Below are 20,632 nucleotides of genomic sequence, written 5' to 3'. Positions count from 1 at the left end.
AAGTCCAAGCTAGCCTCCTATTAATCTTATATAGATAAACCGCAAAGCAATAATGATAACAACATCGGCCAAGACGCTCCAGAGACCCCTGAGCTGGCTCCTCAATCGGACCCCGAGCCAGCTCCTCAGCCAGACCCCGAGCCGGCTCCACAACCAGACTCCGAGCTGACGACTCAACCGGACACTGAAGACGGAGAGGTGGATGCAGTGAATGTTCCAAACCAGCCCTTAGAACCCCCTTTTAAAGTGGAAGAAGTGGAGACGGAGAACGCCGGCCCTCTGCAGACCTCCCAGGCACCCGAGGATTCAGTTATTCCTGAAGAAACAAAATCTGATGGCAAGGAAGAGCCTGCTACAGGTATAACGTGAGCCTGCGTTCATGGCACATACTATACACGGCAGCAGCCTGTCCACCATGATCCGTAGTAACCCTTCGCACGCTGGCTGATGATTATAGGAGTTAAACATTAAGAACTACCTGATGGCTGTAATGTACACTGTTACCGTTGAGGTAATTAGCACGGTCGTTGCACCCTGATCAAAACGTCTGTAGATTACAGTACTTATTATGACTGTGCATAATGGCATGGTATATCTAATGTGTCGTAATAAAATTATACATACGTTAAATTTCAGTATCCTTATGCTATATTTTATTAAAGAAACAGGTTATTGCTATTAGTTTGCAACTGACAAGCTCTAAATTGTAACCCCATCGATACGGACGGGATGTTTTCAGAATGTCGCGTTTGGTATATCACTCTCTATGTTTAAAGATACGTGCGTTTTCATTTTTTCAGACACTGTGTTGGAAGATGAAGTCGAGGCAGAGAAGAAGAATGAGGAAATTACGAAGTATGTAACGCAAATTGTGTCATCCATGGGCGACGCTCTGCTAACCACGAGACAATCTCTGGGTCCTGTCGCTGGAGCGGTAAGTTCTTTCTTTTCTTCACCTCCGCAAAATCGTATGCAGTTGGCTATTAACCCATTTATTTACATCGTAGCTGCCCATTGTCTTGTGTGTTTTCTTTTTTTTTTGTTTTTCTTTTTTAAATTATGGCACAAGTTATAGGGAGTTTACAAAAATGTAGTTATTTGGGGGGGGCAACCTGATTGCCTTTAAGTTAGACCGGTTAATCTTTTTGTTGGCTGTAATTGCCATATATACCGTATAGATTTCTTTTTTTGACAAGCAGCACTTATTGTAATTGCTGGGATTCCGTGTTTTTTGTATCGGTAAGACTGTTGGCAGGACACTCGCCGATGACCTCGGGTTGAGCGCGGTACGGGATCTTATTATAAAGTGTGTAGCCAAAGTCTTACGGAAATCTTTGGGTTCCTGGTTAACCAGAAGCTGCCACAAGATAAGAATATCAATGTGATGGTTTTCACACAAAAAAAATGTACTGCCTATGAATAGTTCAAGGTTTGTTTTGTTTTTTTTTGTGTGTGAAATCCATCACTTTCGATAAACGTAGTTCATTCTGCTTAACTTGTCACGATAAACCCTTTTTTGTAGGCATTCCGGCAGCCCTGATAGGGTCTTGTCTGACAGCTTTTTGTTCACAAGTTTTACCCTAAGCTATTCTGTTTACCCCGACTCTGTGAGAGAGGAGTCGGTGATGTAAAAGCCAGGTCTGTAAACGTAATGGGGCCTGGGACAAGCCCCGACGGCTCGCTCTGCCTACTCTACAAGCGCTTGATGAGGGGCTTTGGCATATGGCGTCGTATCCCGGCGCTCGGCAACATCAGGGGGTCCAGAGACGTCTCCGCAGGTTGCTACATTAACCCCTGCGGAACCTGGTTGGTGTTAAGGGTTCCTAAAGGACAGCACCTATGGACCCCTACAGTAAGCCAGGGCCAAGGGATAGCTACCCCGTTTTGTATTCCATTAAAGATTACCCTGACTGGCGATGGTCACTTAGCCTGTTTCCAGGCAGCTGAACTCCGGCATTGGCCTAGTTTGACGGCATCCACTACAGCTCTGGAGATAGTATAACTTCACACAACTGAGACCTAAACAAATCTTATCAAATTATTTGTATTTATCGTATTTCGTACATATTTTAGTTGTTTTACTTTTTATAGAGAGCTTCTAGTTGGGAGCTGCTGTTATAACACTGTATTTTGGGAATCACGGCTGCGCATGCCCCTGGTGTGACGTCAGATATATCTTTCACTGTTTGCCTTTTTTATATGTGTCTCTAATATGGCTTTGAATGCATCTTATACCTGTTCTAACGGAACGGTGACGTACTTTATATATTATTGCATGGATTTCATTCCAACGCCACCTTTAGTATTCTGCTGTCTTCACCCGGCTGTACCGGGGCTCTTCTTCATTTATGTTTCGTTTATCATATATACTATATACAGTAGTCGGTAGAGGGGCGTTTTGTAACCGCAGTCTGTGTGGTCGGTGCGGGCTTTGTTCGCGGCTCTGTGCCGCTGACAGTGACGGTTTGACGTGTAGCTTTGTGACGCGGAGCGGGCGGCTCGGGGTTAATCAGGGATGTGGCAGCCGCCTATCGCCACGTGCTCCTCACTTCCGGGTGGCGCGGCCTGCTGACGTGTGCGGTTTAGCGGAGGTCACGGTACGGTGACGTGTTGTTATGACAGAAGGCGAAGTTCAGCGCTGGTGAGGCGGCCGGGACACTGCGGGGAGGTGAGCGGCGGCTTCACGTTTCTGTGTCCGGGGATAGCGAGGGCCGGCGGCTGGGTGTATGTGCTGCGAGTGTGCCTATAAATCGGTGTCATGGAGAGCGAGGAGGGAGCTATTCACTAAAGCGTGCGTTTGTAGCCGAGTTGGACAGTGCAATTCCCTGACTGTACGATGCATTACAGAGGGGTGACCCGAGTGAGCTGCTTCTGCCGGCAAAGGCCTAGTCATCCCAGCATAATGCATAGATAACATGGCAGGAGCCTTGATTTAAATATGCATTATACAGGGCCAGACCAGCCCTCCCTGCAGGGAATGCTTAGGAAATTATGGGAGTTTAAATGTTAATTTTACCCTCAAGAGCCGGACCTCTGAATACTTAACTGTGTGTTATGCAGGAGCAGAGTGTGTCAGGGGAGAGGGTGAGGTGGCAGCGTGTATGTATGTATATGCGTGTGTGCGCATGTGTGTATGTGCGTGTGTGCGCATGTATGTATGTATGTGCGTGTGCCAGAGGAGGGCGAGTCGGGCCCCGTTGGCAAATCTGCAAATGCTTTTGGCTGTAAAGATGAGACTCTGAGAGTTAGGAGATGTGGTCCTGAGACGAGGGAGAGACAGCAGCCATGAAGCAGAGGTTCAGAGTCAGCAGCACTTTAAAAAGCTCTGAGACTTTGGGAAACTAAACGCTGACAATCAGAGGTTAAGTTGTAATGTGACAAACTGGGGCAGGGGATACATGGAATAGTGCTCCAGCTGAAGTGGTACAGATTATGACATTAAGGGAGGTTTTTCTTGCATGGGGTCTGCATACGTCTATCCTGAAAATAAGACAAGACACGGCCGAGGGCTAAATAAATATTCTACAACAGATGTAAAGAAAGAAAGAAAGATGTTTTCATTCTCTGTAATCGTATCTAACCCGGACTGCTAGACGCTGAGACGGCGGGTGGTGGATGAAGCGAAGTGTTTTGGAGCTGGATGGGTTAGAGATGGCCGAAAGGACCACTAGGCGATGTCAGGGATGGCGACACCTTACATACGATTAAAGAGGGGAAGATGTCAACTGTTAGTGAAGGCAGCTCTTGAGGCGTTAACCCCTTCTCTGCCAGCAAGCAGCTGACCCACACTTCCCCTGCAGCATGACGGCAGCAAATGGGAGAGAAGCGCGGGTCAGCTGCTGGCTGACAGCGAAGGGGTTAATGTTTGTTATACTGTCTGCTGTATTTTAGAAGGAAGGGGGCCTGATGTGTGTAACAATCCAGTACAGAGTATCCCCAGATGTGCTTCTAGGGATGCTGATAAATGTAGAGATGGCCCCCTGAGTTGGTGTGTGTGTGTGTACGTACCTATACGTGGTGTGTGTGTGTATTCGTGGTGTGTGTGTGTCTGTGTGTATGTATGTGTGGCGTGCTTGCATTACAGTTATGGAGTCTTAGTGTCTCCGCAGGAGACTCTGGAGTTCTTTTTCTGTGTAATAGCGCAACAGAATACTCAAAGTATCTCGGTCTCGGGGACACCCACCCTTACCCAGGTTTGGTTTCCAGTCATGGACGTGATCGAGGCAGATGACCGCACGTCTCCCTCCTCATCCTCCTCGCTGGATGTAGGAGCCGATACCGGCTATTGGGCTTCTCTACCCGCCGTGTACGCTGGCTTTGCCACCGGGTGCCGCCAGGTCAGTATGTGTGTCATTCCTGCGGGTAATGGGGTTATCCTCATTTACTCGTGGCTTGGTGGAATAATGCTGGGGAAAAGGCCATTCGCACGGTTGGTGGGTTTCTAGCACCTATTTGGAAAGCCAAGAATCTGCTAAATCTTTGGATAAAATAATAATTATAAGTATTTGAATTCTTTTTTTTTTTTTTTTTTTTTACGCCTTCTCTGTTGCATTTTTGCCGAGCATAATGCATTGGATGGAGGATATTTTCTGAAATGTTCAGAAGAACGTAGTTTTCGTCAGTCCTGTACACTGCATGAACCATAACACTAACGGAATGTACAGATATTTGTCATTAATCTACTTTGTGCCTCCGTCTCGCGTTGCGCAATTTCAATCCGCGTGCAAATTTCTAAGTCTGCTTTAAAAATCTTATTTTTAGGTGTTTTGTTATAAATTACTGAAACTTCTTATCAAATCGTTGATTTTAATATTCAGAACCAGAGATTGACACATCATATATAATATTATATATATATATATATATACATATTATATACAGGAAGAGTGGGGATGAGACTTTCCCTTTTAATGATTTCACCTCCTTACCCATCGTCTTAAGAAGTAGTCATTAACGTGCCGGTTTTTGTCCACTTTAAGTTAATAGGTCATGTTTTGTATAATCTGGGCTGGCTGACTCACGCTCTATTATCTGACAATTATAGACGACGAGGCTCGTTTTTATTTGCTGGAGGATTTGGAGGGTTTTGCAGGGCTGGCCGCGGGAGCAGCAGGAAGCGCAGATACGTTTGACTCGGTTAATGTTGTCTTCTCCGTGTGGCGTAGCGCTGAGTATCTTCGAAAATCTATTTGTTTCTGCTACTTGTTCGGCTTTATGAAATATAAGGAGCCGATACATGAACTAACAGCAGCGGGATTGTAATATGTCGGTGCAGAAGGGAAGCCTAAAGCCCGCGGATCAGATCCGGTCGCCAACCCATCAAGCACAAAGCATACACATTTATTTTATGACACACCATACGTTTTTTTTCTGCTGGTTAAACCACCGCGGTCACTTTTTATAATGCCTCACTGTTGTATCTTAATCGTGATAAATTGGATTTGTTTTACCAACAAAACTAAATGTGGTTGCGTGTTTAATTACTTTTAGTAGGTTAGGCAAGCCTACTTTGTGTGTGATTGCAGCATTTATTGTTTTGGTTTTTTTACATATTTTTGTGCTCCTTGTACTATTTTTTTTATTTAATTATAAATATATTTTAATAAATTTTTTTTATTTTTTTTTTTATTTTTTTTTTTTTAAATTACAAATTAAACATTTGCCGGGTTTCATGTTAAAGGGACTCAAAGATGTCCCTTCGTGTTATAATCTCCCAATAGTTTAACCCAAATTGCTCCTAGAAAGAAAAGTCATTAATATCCTCGCACGGATGTTACTTCCACCCTGTGCCGCTTCCGGTCAGGGGCCTTCTTTCTACACATTTTTGAAGTTTGTGTTATGAAACTTTGTAGGCTTTGTTTTGTTTGTATGTTTGTTTTTTGTATGCTCCGCTCCCTTTGTTTACTTTTGTTTGTCCCCTTGCTGTTTACAAACAGCGGAGGGTTAGTAAATCCGTCTCATTTTACATGTGATCTGCTTGTTCTCACTGGCCAGTCGCACAACTTCTGGCAGATCTAACGTTTATCCCGTCCTTGTGATTATTTGTACGGTTTTTATTTCCGTCGCACATGACTTCCCGCGTTACAGACAGAAATATTATTTGATCCGTTATTAAGTGGCAGCTGTTGCCGTCTTTGACGTGTCTTAGGAGCCAAACGTTCCACACGGCGTTGGCGACGTGGCTTTCTGCCCGCGCATGCACTTGACCTGGCACGTTACGCAGATGTGAAATTATTTCATCTATTTTTTTTTTTGTGCTTTCAGCTTATTTCTGCGCTGCCAGAAGACCTCCGGCCCGGTGAGGATTTCCACGGCGTTCAGTGGGAAGCGGTGATCGTAACCGCCTTGGTTGGAATCATCACACTTTTGATCTTCTTTTGGAGAACCTGCCTCTCGGTAAGCGTTTGTGTTTAAAGTAACAATGTAACTAATGTTGAGTGGAGTGTTAATATTACTTGGCGCTGTGTAACATGGTATGGCTGCGATCCACAGAAAAACACACAGAATCTATTCCAGCCTCATCAATTTGAAGAACATAGGCCGCAAACCCAAAAACAGGGAATATTCCTAAATACAGAGCAGAACCCCCTCCATGGAACAACATAATCAGTAGATTGTCAGCGCCCTTCTTATCTTTTACACCAATTGTTAGGCCACGCACTCCTTGTTATGCCCTGTTTGCCCATCATACAGCGCTATGGGATTTCCACTTTTGATCCATACATTTCATTGAATTTCTGCTTTCCTATTTTGTATCATTATTGTACAGAGTAGATGTCAGGACAGGCTGTGAGGTCATCTGACTTTTAATGTCACGTCAGGATACCCACAATGCCCTGTTAATTATGTGCTGAGCGGCTCCCAATATTGGTGTAATTGAAAGAGAGTATCGCTGTTAGAAATGGTTAAATTGGTAAATGCCCCAAGAGTCAGATCCCAGGATTAATGCGCGCATGACGCCAAGGTCTTGTGTCAGTTCCCGGTGTCCCCGGTGCTGGGCATTAACCTACAAGCTGTTATTAGTCGTCGGATAATCCTGTTTGCGAAGAGATACCTTTCACTTACTGGCATCGCAGCCAACCCTGACCTTTGTGTGCAGTCGGCTAGATACACGTTTAACGAAGCGTCGCCATCTGTTACTTTTTTTTTTTCTCTTCTTCTTTGGAATCAGAATATTTATCTTTATAGTTACTTTACTTTCTTATCTTCCAGGTAAAAAGCAGAATTTATCAAGGTAATCAGCTGTTTTACTACTCTGCTGCGGGTTGTCGGTCTCTCCTACAGGGAACAGCCACATTTTATGTAACTCGTTACGAAGCGGAAGTCTCTTATGTTTCTTTTTACTTAGTTAGGGACAGTTTGCAGAACCGCTAGGCCCTCTCCTTCACAATCGCTATAGGAAACTGGATCAGTTCTTAAAGGAAAAAGGAAACTCATTTTGTGGCCAATCATTTAATATGGTACTGAGTTTCCTATCATTTAATATAATATGGTACTGAGTTTCCCGTCTGCCTTTTATATAGCTAGTAGGCTTCAGATCTCCATTTAGGTGACTGTGACCTAACAAACAAAACTGTCTGTTCCTGCGGGAATATGTGGACGGCAGCCCCCCCCCCCCACATGATCTATCGAGGGGCATCATCACACATCGAGGGGGCATTATCCGTGTATGACTTTAAGATTTAAAGTTTTAGCCCTGAGCATATAAGTAAACCCACGAACTATTAGCTCACCGTTAAGACGGCGATGGTTTACAATATTGCATTCAGAAAATAGTCTTTTTATAGTTAAGGTACCTGAATCTAAACAATTTTTAGGCAGAACCCACAGACTAAAACGTCAGGGGATGCGTTGCCCGTATCGTTGCGGAAAATGTTTTGCCGCGTAGAACGAGGCCCTTTTAAAAAGGATGCTAAAACAATCTCATGATGTCTATTGGTTACCTGCACATCTGTGTTATGCTGGGAAGTATGGGTTTTAATCGCACATTCTTGCCTTTTAGTGAACGAAAAGCAACTTGCTGAGAAAATCGCCAATCTGATAAAAGAAAAGAGCGAGGCTTTAGAAAAGATTTCCGAGTATGAGCGAAAGGTAATTAAAGAGATTCTTAGAGTTTGGAACCTAGGGTCGGATAGTTGGATAGATTGATTTTATTTTTTATTGCGCAGATTAAGGAAGCGAAGGAAACGGAGACCACGGCCCAGAAGAAAAGTAGCAGCCTCTTAACGGAAGCCGAAGCACTGAGGGTAAGCGGTCTCGTAATCTGTACGTTATAATGTCGTGCCAAACGCAATGATGTTTCGTGTGACGGATGTTGGGACGTTCTGAGTCCTTGATTTCTGTTCCAAGTAAAAGACTACAAAGAATCAAAATGGGGAAAATTATACGGATGGATTAAAAAGTAGATGTGGGTTGGTGAGGTCAAGACCCAGAATGTATACTCAGGGCTGGATTTGCCGTGAGTCAGATTGTCAGGTGATAAGTGGAGCTGCCTTCCAGCAGGAATCATAGTTTAATATAACGAGGGAATTTAAACGTGCAAGGCATCGGGATAACACTGTCCTGAATATAAGACGAGACCAAGTCCTAAAAGTATTTACAGCAGAAAGAATGGACCAAATGGTTTTTATCACGTGTCAAGTTCTGTGTATGTTTCAGTGGGAGGCACATGGGGAGTGGTCTAACAATAGCCCCGCCTACAATGCTCCACCCACTCCTTATGTTAGGGTAATTTTTCATGCATTTTACACCCATTTCTGCATTGTGTTCCACCATTTTATTTGCATCTAACTTACCTGCAAGACATTAAAAAAAAATAAATAAATAAATAAAGTACTGATCTACAGCGGAAGATGCTCTTCTTTTCATTCCACTGGCATGAAAAGTAGGACGTTAAGTTTGCAAATAGCAGCTGTCATACAAGTTCTGTCTCTTAACCAATCTCTCACTGAACAGGTGACCGTAAAGGAGCTAAAGAATAACAACAAAGCCTTGGATTCCAAAATGAAGACCTTAATGAATGAGCTGGAATGTCAAAAACAAGAGAACAAGAAGAAGCAGGAGATGGTGAGAAAGGACGCCTGCAATCTCCTGGCCTCTGCCATCTCCTCATCTCGTTTTTTTTGTTTTTCTTGTTACCGTTTCTGATACACTGTAATAGGGGGGCTTTACTATTGATATTTATGTTAAATATTCATACAAAGAGCGTTTCATACTTCCTGGACAGATCCCTGAAACACGTCTTTCAAGCTGAAAGTGTCCCAATCAGTCAAATAATACATTTTAATAGGACTGATAAATTACTCCCTCAAACATCGTTACCTATGGATTAGAATACACTGGGAGACTAAAGTTGCTTTTATATCATTTTAAAGTATTTCACAGTTTTAGAAGAATGTAGCAAGCTAAAAATCAGGATTTTTACGAAACCTTTATTTTTTTTTGTTCAGGTCTTCGACAACCAGAAATCCGTGAAGCAGCTGGAAGAACAGCTTGAGCAGCACACAGCCGAGCTGTCAGAGGTGAGCGAATAGTTTTATGCAAGGTATTTGTAGAGTTTTTTATATATATATATATATATATATATATATATATATATATATATATATAATATATATATATATTATATATATATTATATATATATATATATACCAACCTCATATGATACACTTTGTATTGCAGCTCCAGTTGGCTTTAAACGAAGCCAAGCTAAAGGAACATAAAGCGCGATCAGATCTGCGCAGCGTGCAGGAGGAGAACACGAGGCTGAAGGAAAGGAAGGAACAGGTGTGTTACTAATTTAATAATAATAATACTTATGACAACCCCTAAAGGTTCTTATTATAGGGCTGTGTTGTGAGAGCAGGGATCTATTTGAATATTTGTACTTTTTTTAGTAATTCTATTACTAAGCATTACTCGCCAATATCATATTCAAATAATTTTTTTCACAAGGATTATAACTGAAGTGTTAAAGCAGCGTTGCAGCCATCATATGCACTTTATTGCATACAGTAGTAGACGTTTTATTTCTTGTGCCAGGGTTTACGAGGATCTTTCCCAAGCTCTCTAGTTGTTTGGCTTCTAGAAGGTGCATCAGCCAAGGGCCACATTACACGACCCATGAGGAATTGTATTCTTATTAGGACATGGATGGTATTATGACCCTGGCAATTACTCTGTGCCGCTGTTTTTGTTCTTTCCAGCTATTGAAGGAAGCCGAGGGCTGGAGCGAGAGGCAGCGGGAGCTCGATGAACAGATACAACTACAGCAGAAATCCCACAAAGACCTGGAGGAAGCTCTGGCCTACAAAGAAAACGAGATTGAGGTGAGAATTTTCCATTCTTAGTTTACAGTCCCTTTTAACAATGCAATTATGAAATAGTCTGTGATTGGAATGTCCATTTTTTCCCTCCTATTGGACCCTACTAGGAAAACCATTGCGCAATCATTTGCTCCACTGATGCCTGAAATAGACAAAATCTATCCATAATACTGACCATTTAAAGATTCCGCTTTGTGTACAAATTTAAAACTCTACAGTATTACAAACGTTGGGGTGGCTTAGACAGGTACTAGGCATATCATGTAAAATTACATCTGTGCCGTAACAATATGTGTACATCACGTTATACTATATACAATTAGACTATTACTACTAATTACTTTCTGCTACCTGTTTAGTTTTATATAAAATTATTTCCTTTATTCGCAGGTTCTGACAAATTGCATCATGCAGTTGAAGCAGTTGGAGGAGGACTCTGCGAGGGATGATAACCGGGAAGCGGAAGGAGATGGAGAGCTGGCCAACGGAGAACTTCCAGGTGCTCTATACACAGCAGCGACTTAAATAATAATAATAATAGTCAATTTCCAGAAGAAATAAAGACTTATTTTAAATGATTTATTGTATATCTCCAGATAAACGCAAAGAGAAGATGAAGAATCAGATTAAGCAGATGATGGATGTCTCGCGGGTAAATTTTGTTTTAACTATATCTACAATGTCTAAGTATTGCTGTGTCTGCCATTGTAATAGCTTTATTCCTAGCATCATCGGTAAATATTTTTGGCCTGCTTAAATTTCTGCAAGAAATATGAAAATATGTTTTGCTACTTTACATTTTTTTCCCCCAGTGTTAAATCATTTGGTTTTCGGTTGATAGGTAAAAACAACCCTGTCTATAATCGAGGAAGAAAAAGATCTCTACCAAAGAAAACTGTGTGATGAAGTTTCTGCCCGCCATGAGTTGGAAGGTAAGACCGGAAGTTTCTGGGTATTCTGTACCCTGCTTATTCCTTTCCTCCATAGAGTTTCATTAGTCAGCAGCTGAGTGATTAAGGCTGAGCCCTTCTATTGTTTACCATAAGGCAGTGTGATAAGAAGTCTGTGTTTTGTCTAGTCGATAGCCTGATATAACGGCTAGAATACAAATGGCTAATATGCAGCTACATGAATTATATTATGCCAAAATTGTAACGACTTTAAATAAAAAAATTAAAAAGAGAACAGAGCGATATTTTTGAAAACGCATTTTTAATATACTTGCAAGAAAAAATATTTAGGTGGCAGCCCCCTTTTTCAACGGCTACAGGATTCGACAGCGCTCCATAATTAAAACGTGTAACTTTAAAAGTAGAAACCATGGGTAATGTATCTGTCATACATGAATGGCCTTTTGGGCGCACTAATTTGTGTCAAATTGCGTCTGTTGAATTATTATTATTGAATTGATTGAAAAATAAAGCAAAGTACCTTTCATTGAATTTTTCCAACTAAATGTTGCACACAAAATTGTCCTGTGTTTTTTGTCCAGAGCAAATTAAGCAACTTCAGCACGACGGCAGCACCTTGGAGTCCGACAAGAATCGCCTGGACAGTGAGTGCCGGACCCTGCGTCAGAAAGTGGAGATTCTCACCGAGCTGTATCAGCAGAAGGAGATGGCGTTGCACAAGTAATAACAATTTCTATGCCCAATACGTACATGTAGTGTTAAATAGCCTGCAACATTTTCATTGGCTAGTGAGCGATAAAGTTTAATGAATTAATTATGTCCGCTAAGTAAGACAGCAGCAACCACAATAAATTTAGATACGTTCATAAACACAGAGCGACAGCTTAGCATCCCTGAAATCCATACCTGCAGCCATACATTAAATAATCATAAGCCATCCCTGATTTATTCTCGCTAGCAACGTCAAACCATAAAGAGGACTTAATATCCGCAAATTGAAGTGTCGTTGCACCCCATTTAAAAAAAGGGGGGTTCAGCTGTAAAAATGTAGCATCCAGGACAACAAAGCTCTTAGATTCTTTCAACCCTTTTATTGTATTTTAAGGTCCTGTCCATAATACAGACTCCATTTTATTTCTTTGTTCTAGGAAACTTACCCAGGAGGAGTACGAGCGCCAAGAAAAGGAGCAGAAGCTGTCCGTGGCCGATGAAAAGGCTATTCTGGCCGGGGAAGAAGTGAAGATCTACAAGTATGTCTAGCCTCACAAACAAAGGTTTCTCTGGGATGGGTTTTTGTGTTACTGATTAACTTCACGTCTGTTTAATTTAAATCTGCTTCTCGGTCTGTTATATGCCAATGAGTGGATCGCAGGCTCTACCTGTGGTTAAGGATGGTAGTTTTATATGGACGTTGTGTGAAGTGAGAGAGGGTTGCTCTGTCTTGATATGTTGTGTGATTTGTTATCCGATATCCTTGGGAATTTCAGGCAGAGAATTCAGGAAATGGAAGAGGAATTGCAGAAAACGGAGAAATCTTATAAGAACCAGGTAACGGCACGTCCTTAGTTTATATATTTTCTGTGTGAGGGGAAGACTGAATTGTTGCAGTGTGTACGTACCCTGTTTATTCGCTAATTTAAGTGATGGCCAATTGTGTTCAGATTAATCGCTTAAGCAGTACTATGCTGTACATAACATTCACAATAGGGTACAGTGCATAGCACACTTGGTCTCTCGAATGTAGGATGGATCTAATCATTCGCCATTAATTCTAATGCTATGTTTGCTTGATCTCCTTTTAAGATTGCCGGCCATGAGAAGAAGGCACACGAGAACTGGGTAAGTACGCAGGTATTGTGTTAACTCTAGAAACTTGCAAAATATATAGAGAAAAAATAGGTGTAATGGGTGCTTTTTAGTTCCAAAACATTAATATTACATGCATACATTAATAGTATGCATATTAACGGATCATAGCCACAGTTGCATGGCTTGTATTACATACATTAAATCTCGCAGTCACCCGGTTATCTCCGGCAGAGCAATGAGCTGAGCGGCAGATCGTTTACTACCCGTTAATGAAGTCCATAGACACTCAGGCCTTTCGTCGTGAATAAGTCGACGCGTTCATCTTTCTGAGATGAAGCTGTCAGGGTCTCTCAGTTATGACCCTATTAAAATTTGTGTCTGTGAACGGATTTCTGTGCCTTTATCCCGAAGTCTGGCGTAGGAAAGACTCCCGCCAGGAGATGTGGAGAGCTTGTGTTATGCGGGAACCTCGCGCTGTCCTGGTTTAACCATAGTTTACCCCGTTCTCTTCCAGCTCATCGCCCGGACCGCAGAAAGAACTTTGGCTGAAGAGAAAAGAGAGTGTGCAAATCTGAGACAAAAGTAAGGAATTTTTATCTTATTTTTCTTGAACATGAACTGTGTAACTGTAACACCCAGGACTCTCTGCGTGTTTAACCTCTGTCCTGGACTTTGTCTGAAGGCTTTCTGCCATAGCGTACATTGGCTTCAAGGGGTCCATGTAAAAAGTGAATCAAAAAGGGGAATCATTGTTGACCTGATTTACACATCCCTACCCAGAATCCCTTGCAGCGGCGATAGCACGACGAGATTCTGGTGTTTAAGAATGCCTCTGCCACCCTCTTTAATTTTAAGTGAAGAGGTTTACCATAACTTTAACCCCACCGTGACTTGCGTCGCGCGCACTTCATGTTTAACCGTTCGATCCCAAACAGTATCTTGTTCAGCCCGTATCTCTACAGCTGAACTGCAATTAAAGCTGCTGTTCCACCTAATCTGCTGAATTCAACACATGTAGAACTAAATACAACATTGGAAGCATCGCTCATAGTGCTTGCAGGTGCCCAAACCCTTCTTACGTCTGTAATAATGCCATATTTTTTCCTCGGTCATAATTCTTCAGGGAAAAATGCTTGTCATGTGACTCAGACATCATTAAGCCGTTGCTATGGAAACTAAAAAGTTAATTTTAAAGAATACAAATCTGCTAATATTTATTTCCGTGTAATAAGAGAGCTCAGTGTATTGAGCAGGGAGATCGCATAATGTAGATGTATCTCTTGTTATTCCTTGTGGAATCGTTTTGTGCAAAACAAGAAAGCCATTAAGAGTTCGGTGTAATTGATTCTGCAATCAGCAAATGTGATTTCAGTGTTTTTGTTTGATTTTAAAGACTAATTGAAGTAAACCAAAGAGTAGCAGCCCTCCAGAGACCATCCATTGTAAAGCCCACTCCAGGAAGACCAGACCACCAGCCTCCTCTGCGGCGAGGTAATGAGTTCCCTTTCATATTCTCATCCTCTGTTTTATTGTGTAATGATAATATAATTAGAAATATTACAAATGGAAACAACTGAGGGCACAGATCTCTATGCAACATAGTCCTTTTTCCCGCAAACGGGCTGTTATTAATTAAGACCACTTTGCGCACTAGATTTTCTGGATATGTGAGAGACTATCACCTTAAAAGAAAAAAATTAGATGACTGAAAATGATGTAGTACCGTATTTTGCTTATATTCGAGGTCATCTTATAATCAGACCACAAATAGAGGTCTGACTGCAAGACTTGGATCCAGATCCCCCGCAGCGCTGCAGGGGACCCGGATCCTCCTCTCTGGCAGCCGGTGAACGTTTGCGAGATGCGCACAGACAACCTCCGCTGCTGCCGGAGCTTCTATGATGGAGCGTGGGTGTGACCTTCCGGTGCTCCGTCGTAGAAGCCCCGGCGGAAGTACCAGCCAGCAGCAGAGGTTGTCTGCGCGCATCATGAAGACGTTCACCGGCTGCCTCCACTAGACACCATGGAGTCTGAAGCATGGGAGTAAGTCTGAGGGGGTGCGCAGATTGTCATATAGGGGGTATAAGTCATATCTGGGGGCAGGTTGGCAAATAAAAGGAAATAAAAAATAACAAATGCATTTTTCCCAGTCATAGTTTTAATTAAAATATGAAAAAATAGCTTCCATGGGAATTAATATTTACTAGTAAAACTTTTTTCCTATAGGGTAGTCTTATATTCAGGCTTTTTCCCCAAATATTCAAATTTTTGAGGGTCGTCTTGTAATCGTGTTGTTAAGATGTAGCCATTAGAAAAAAGGCCTGAACGAACGCGTTGCATTTTTTCCTTCCCTTAAACACAGGTGCCGTGAGCAGGGATGGCTCGTTTGGTCCTTCGCCCGTAAGCGGAGGGGCTCCGTCTCCTCCCATGATGATGGAGGCGCCTGGCCGGTCAGCATCCGCCAACCTCAGCCGATCGGATTCTCTCAAAGGAGACTCGGGTCAGTAATGCACACTGCTCACACTCTGTAAATACGTGCCGGCTTCAGAAACGGAGGGAGCGTGTCGGGGTTTAACAAGAGTGGGGAGGGGTCAAGTGTTTATCGTCTTTTTTTAAAATTATTTGGAAGGATAAATAACCGTACATCAGGGGAGAAGAATTGCTGTTACGTCATAGTCAAAAAAGTAACTGGGCAGTTTATGGGCTACGTGGTGTTTATCCATTAGCAAACGCATCTACTGGTGCTAAGGACTCGGCTTTTATGCTACTCTATGCCCCATCAAGTCAAAGCCCCCTCTTCCGCACACATGATGACGCTTTCTTACCTCTTTCTTTTGGCTGGGGATCTGGCCCCTGGCAGGCCGGCCGAGTCTCTGTGCCATCTTCACTGCCAGCTAGCGCACCGGCTGCATGCCTGGTGGCCAAGTCAAAGTACACTGCTGTACTTGTAGTATTTGTTTTCAACGCTCCCTGCAAACAATTATCATTGAATATATGAACCTGTATTTAAAGAACTAAAGTATTGAAATGGGGAAGAACACTTAAATTCCAGCAGTTGAATGCAAAGAGCGATGATAAAACACAACTGAAAATGCTGATTCTCGGCGAATAAACTGTTATGTGGTCTACAAATTGGACAGAAATGCTCTGTATTTAAATTCAAGCTATAAATAAATGATATATATATATTTTAGAGACAGTTACTTTTGACTCGGACACATGGAATGCACGGTTTAGTTGGCGTGTAAATATTTTGTCTGTTTAGCGCAGGAGACAGACCGTTTTGTGATTCTGTATCATAGTTTCATGTCGATGTTGTCAGCGTCGGCTACTTTGTTCTCAGTCACCCTCTGTGTTCCAGACGGCATTCAGAGATGTAAACACTGGTTTTCTCTTTCAAACATCTGTGATGTGAACTCTATTTAATGCTGTGTACCCCACACAGCATTAAATAGAGTTCACATCACAGATGAGCCGTCCCAGCGGTGGAAAGGATGCTCTGTTCACCCAAATGTTGGCACGAGGTCATAACATAAAGCTAAAATGCTAGAAGCGTAATGTAAGGAAGCTTTACGTTACTGTAAGGGGGGGTAGATAGGTAAAACCTCCTACCCGGGGTGGTAATACTCGCTCACCATACCTCATACTAATACCTCTGCTAATGCGTTCATTGGAACAACCTTAAAAGATCCTCAACTTGTGGTCATAAATGCAACATCTTCAGTTTAAAAAAATTATATACCGTATTAACTTTTTTTTTTTTTTTTTTTCTTTTTTAAAGGTATAATGGATGCCCCTCCGGGTCCCAGACGCCCTCCTTCTGACGTATCCGGAAGAACATCTGCTCCCGGTGAGTAGCTTTTCTCCTATTCCCACCTCTGAATGTGTGGCTGGGTTGAGAATACAATTTTAATTCATGCACATATACCGAGTATGTCTGAAATAACCAACCCGCAGCTTCCTTCCAACAGCGTTTCTTTTTGGATTTTTAGTGGAGAGGATCTAAAATTAGTCAATTATTGTTAATAAGCGTTAGTAAGCATTTGATTTCTCTGAATCCCGATTAGTTTTAGTCTAATGTCCGTGTCTTTATCTCTCCCGTAGTGGATCTTGGTCACTCTGCACTGAACGCCGGACCCAGAACCTCCTCGCCTGCAATTAGCGCAGATGGAATGGTGAGTTATACATCAGATCTCTTATTTCCCCCATTCATAAAAAAAAAAAAAAAGCTGTGTGACTCTTTCTAAAGTCTGTATACGATGTAATACACTTTTTTTTGTATGTTCATTCATAATTTCTTCTTGTAAAACTAAAAAAAAAAAGCCCAATGAGTCTGAGTCGTCCAGTATGCCTGCTAATCCTCCGTCTAAGGAAGCTGCCGAGGTGAGTATTTAGCGGCCATGGAGTGAGCTGGGTTGTCGCCATTAGTGATCGGCGGTGAATATGTGACTCTAACATCTCATGCATGCGCTACACAATAAAACCGAGCTGCAGCATCAAAAATACAGATCTCCCCATCCGTCCATGGTTGTCTGCGCCATTTATCACCGAAAGTACCCCAGCCATAAAAAGCTATAAAGGCTGGATTTTATTTACCAAGATTAAGAATTTCATCTCCCCCTATAGGTTTTACTCCAAGTTACTAATAACACAACTAATAATAATGAATTGAGTTTTTGGAAAGGATGCCTGTGTGTACGGCAAGTAGCTGAATAAACAAGATAACCGGGACGGAGGGTTCCGGTGTAAGCCGGGCTGGTTTTTGTTGGTAGGCATGCATGATTCCCGGGCGCTTTAACCCGCTTTGGTGTCTAAGATTTGAGTTTGCTGGATTTTTCTCACCCCACCGCGTTTTATTTGATGGTCGATTACTAACCGCTTTGATGCTCTGCGGTTGCTGGCTTTCGGTACAGACTTCCTCGAGGTCATGAACTGACTCTAGCTCCAAAACTGTAGACCATTTGTATATGAGCAGCGTGTATTCTACACGCGAGGTTTGCGGAGATATATATATATATATATAATTCACAATGGGTCTTGTTGAGCGTTTCCATATAACAGTCATACGTCATAAGAAGTCAATTACATTTCGCACTAAATTGGCCGAGTTTGTTGGCAGGGGCTGTACCTTGCCTCGTGAAACAACCACTGCTGGCCACAAGGCTTAATACGTTATTCAGGTATACAGCTTACTGTCCATTTGTTCATCACCCCCCTCTCATCTGTATAATCACTCATCTTGGCGTATTCAACATACCTTGGACAGAAATCACCCCCATTTATTTCAGTGTGAGTGCTTTCCTCCCAGTGTTTGCCTCTGGACAGGGTAGTTTGGGGTGTTTTGCTTCTTTTCAGCTAAAAAATGCATATTAAAGTAATATGCATTCCTTGTTGGTAGGTCTGTATGGGATACTGTTTTTCTTCCCTTTGTTAAATTTTATGCTATAACAAATTTCCCTGTATGATACCAGCAGGTCGTCTCAGGAGCCAGAGGGCCACCTTCGTTTCCCGGAACACCTGTAATGAACTCACCTGCGGCGGCTCCTCTGATGTCACAGCCTCCTGCTCGTTTGATTGGTCAGCCTCCTCCCAGAGGGCAATATGGACCCCGACCCCTGCCTCCGCAGCAATGTATGTAAACGATAGTTGTTTTTTTTTTTCCCCGCAACATGCAAAACACACACAAAATAAAAGGAATTCACCTTAACTATATTTAAGAAGACCCTAGATCCTGCATTGTGTTACAAAGATGCTGCAAGTCTTTAGTACTCTTGAGTATGAATCCTGGGAATTGCATGCTAGACTTTCAAAAAATATGTAATTTAAAGAGTTTATATTCAGCAACATCCCATCATTTGGCCACATTTTTGCTGGGTTTTTTTTTTATTGTAAGCAAAATTTTTTTTTTTTTATCACTGTATTCCCCTCATTTTTGGAAGAGGGAGAAACGGTGTTTGAACAGTTGAGTTGCACCATGTCCATGAGCACAACTTCAACCAGCCCTACAGGGTCACAAAAAGGTGTCAAGGTGACCCTTGGGTGGGTTTTTCTGTATTTTTTTTTTCTTTGTGGGGCATGAATGGGTTAGACACGAATAGAACATATTGTCCAAAACCCGTCACCTCTGAGCCTCCCTGCACTGTGCTCTCATGGGTCCTTCAGGTGAAAATTGATCACAAGATTGCTGTTATTCTTTATAATAATCCATACATGTTACTGAAAATATATGTTCCTAGGAGAAACAGACCGAGGATATTTAAGGTTTAATGCTTTTTGTGTCTTTTCTTCAGTACGTGGACCCTCACCAGGAATGAGAGATTTCCCTCCAAGACCCTTGTTACCACCTGGCGCAATTCCACCTGATCCTAGGAGCTTTGCCCGTGCACCCCTTGGCCCTAGGGAGTATCCCCCGGGTCCTGCTCCATTTCCTGGTACCAGGGATTATCCTATTCCACCCCCGGGAGCTCGGGACTTCCCGCCGGGACCTCCACCCCCGGGAGCTCGGGACTTCCCGCCGGGACCTCCACCACCTGGCGCTCAGGACTTCCCGCCGGGACCTCCACCCCCGGGAGCTCGAGACTTCCCACCGGGACCTCCACCCCCGGGAGCTCGAGACTTCCCGCCGGGACCTCCACCCCCGGGAGCATGGGACTTCCCACGTGGACCTCCTCCCCCAGGAGTAAGGGATTTCCCACCAATACTGCCGCCTCCAGGAAGTAGAGAATTTCTGCCAGGACCCCCTCCTGGAGCTAGAGAATTCTTAGCTGGCCCACCTCATCTAGGACCCAGAGTTTTCCGAGGAGGACCTGCTCCACTTGGCTCTAGAGAGAACATACCAGACTTTCCTCATGGAGTAAGAGACTTTGTGCAAGGTCCTACACCTATGGGTGCCAGGGACTTCCCTCCAGGGTCCCATCCTGGATCTTTTCAAGGCCCATCAGTGCCAGAACTGCGACCGCTCGCCCCAGGACAACATCAACACCCACAGACAGACAATGAAGCTACGGACAACCATAAACCTTAGTCGCTGCTTAAATAGACATAAATTGGTGCAGTGGGAAAAAAGCCCCTTCAGTTTCAAAAATGGAAAAAAATGTTACTGGTTTACATTCATTTCTGATTTTTCATTTTACCCGTCTTATATTTGCAATAAATATTTTAGCCCTCTTTGATATCCCTGGAATTTTTAACGGTTAATTATTGAATGAAAAATATCGCTCAGAAAATTTGAACTTCTTAAACCCGATCATTTCACAATCTAAACGTGTGCAATACAGAAATGCCTTTTTGTGTGTGTGTGTTTTTGGAGGGGCTGATATTTTTGTTTTATTTAATGTAGCAAATGTAACCATTATTTGTGAAAAAAAATGAATGTTATAAATCGTAAAAAAAAAAGACGTTTCCTGTGGAAATATATTTTATAAGAATAGCATTATTCTGATTGCTTTTCCACACACTGCTAGCTTAAAACGTTATATATACCACTGGTTTACATAGAATTAATGTTTTTAAACGTCTGGTACTGAAAAACCAGGACACACAACCCTGTTGGAAAATAATAAATATAATAAAGTAGCAAAATATA

General features: G+C 42.6%; 1 protein-coding gene across 3 annotated transcripts in view; it reads left to right on the top strand.

Annotated features, from left to right (window-relative positions):
• The window catches only part of MIA3 (MIA SH3 domain ER export factor 3), a 23,855-nt gene extending 3,223 nt beyond the window's left edge, over positions 1 to 20,632 (top strand). The window contains exons 2-26 of one of the 3 annotated variants that reach the window (XM_053460015.1): positions 35 to 358; positions 801 to 934; positions 6,265 to 6,396; positions 7,213 to 7,234; positions 8,003 to 8,091; positions 8,169 to 8,246; positions 8,956 to 9,066; positions 9,450 to 9,521; positions 9,684 to 9,788; positions 10,208 to 10,330; positions 10,718 to 10,826; positions 10,924 to 10,979; positions 11,169 to 11,259; positions 11,820 to 11,958; positions 12,387 to 12,488; positions 12,726 to 12,786; positions 13,042 to 13,077; positions 13,562 to 13,629; positions 14,441 to 14,538; positions 15,410 to 15,547; positions 16,829 to 16,897; positions 17,152 to 17,222; positions 17,371 to 17,430; positions 18,522 to 18,678; positions 19,338 to 20,632. In XM_053460015.1, the coding sequence (XP_053315990.1) occupies positions 35 to 358; positions 801 to 934; positions 6,265 to 6,396; positions 7,213 to 7,234; positions 8,003 to 8,091; positions 8,169 to 8,246; positions 8,956 to 9,066; positions 9,450 to 9,521; positions 9,684 to 9,788; positions 10,208 to 10,330; positions 10,718 to 10,826; positions 10,924 to 10,979; positions 11,169 to 11,259; positions 11,820 to 11,958; positions 12,387 to 12,488; positions 12,726 to 12,786; positions 13,042 to 13,077; positions 13,562 to 13,629; positions 14,441 to 14,538; positions 15,410 to 15,547; positions 16,829 to 16,897; positions 17,152 to 17,222; positions 17,371 to 17,430; positions 18,522 to 18,678; positions 19,338 to 20,071 (3,179 nt within the window). In that variant the 3' untranslated portion in view covers positions 20,072 to 20,632. Of the gene's footprint in view, positions 1 to 34; positions 359 to 800; positions 935 to 6,264; positions 6,397 to 7,212; positions 7,235 to 8,002; positions 8,092 to 8,168; positions 8,247 to 8,955; positions 9,067 to 9,449; positions 9,522 to 9,683; positions 9,789 to 10,207; positions 10,331 to 10,717; positions 10,827 to 10,923; positions 10,980 to 11,168; positions 11,260 to 11,819; positions 11,959 to 12,386; positions 12,489 to 12,725; positions 12,787 to 13,041; positions 13,078 to 13,561; positions 13,630 to 14,440; positions 14,539 to 15,409; positions 15,548 to 16,828; positions 16,898 to 17,151; positions 17,223 to 17,370; positions 17,431 to 18,518; positions 18,679 to 19,337 lie in introns of all 3 variants that reach the window. The other 2 variants (XM_053460018.1, XM_053460016.1) reach the window with 2 other exon arrangements.

The sequence above is a fragment of the Spea bombifrons genome, chromosome 3 (assembly GCF_027358695.1).
Source record: "Spea bombifrons isolate aSpeBom1 chromosome 3, aSpeBom1.2.pri, whole genome shotgun sequence".
NCBI classification, from domain to species: domain Eukaryota; kingdom Metazoa; phylum Chordata; class Amphibia; order Anura; family Pelobatidae; genus Spea; species Spea bombifrons.
This window is presented reverse-complemented; position numbering and strand designations above follow the sequence as displayed.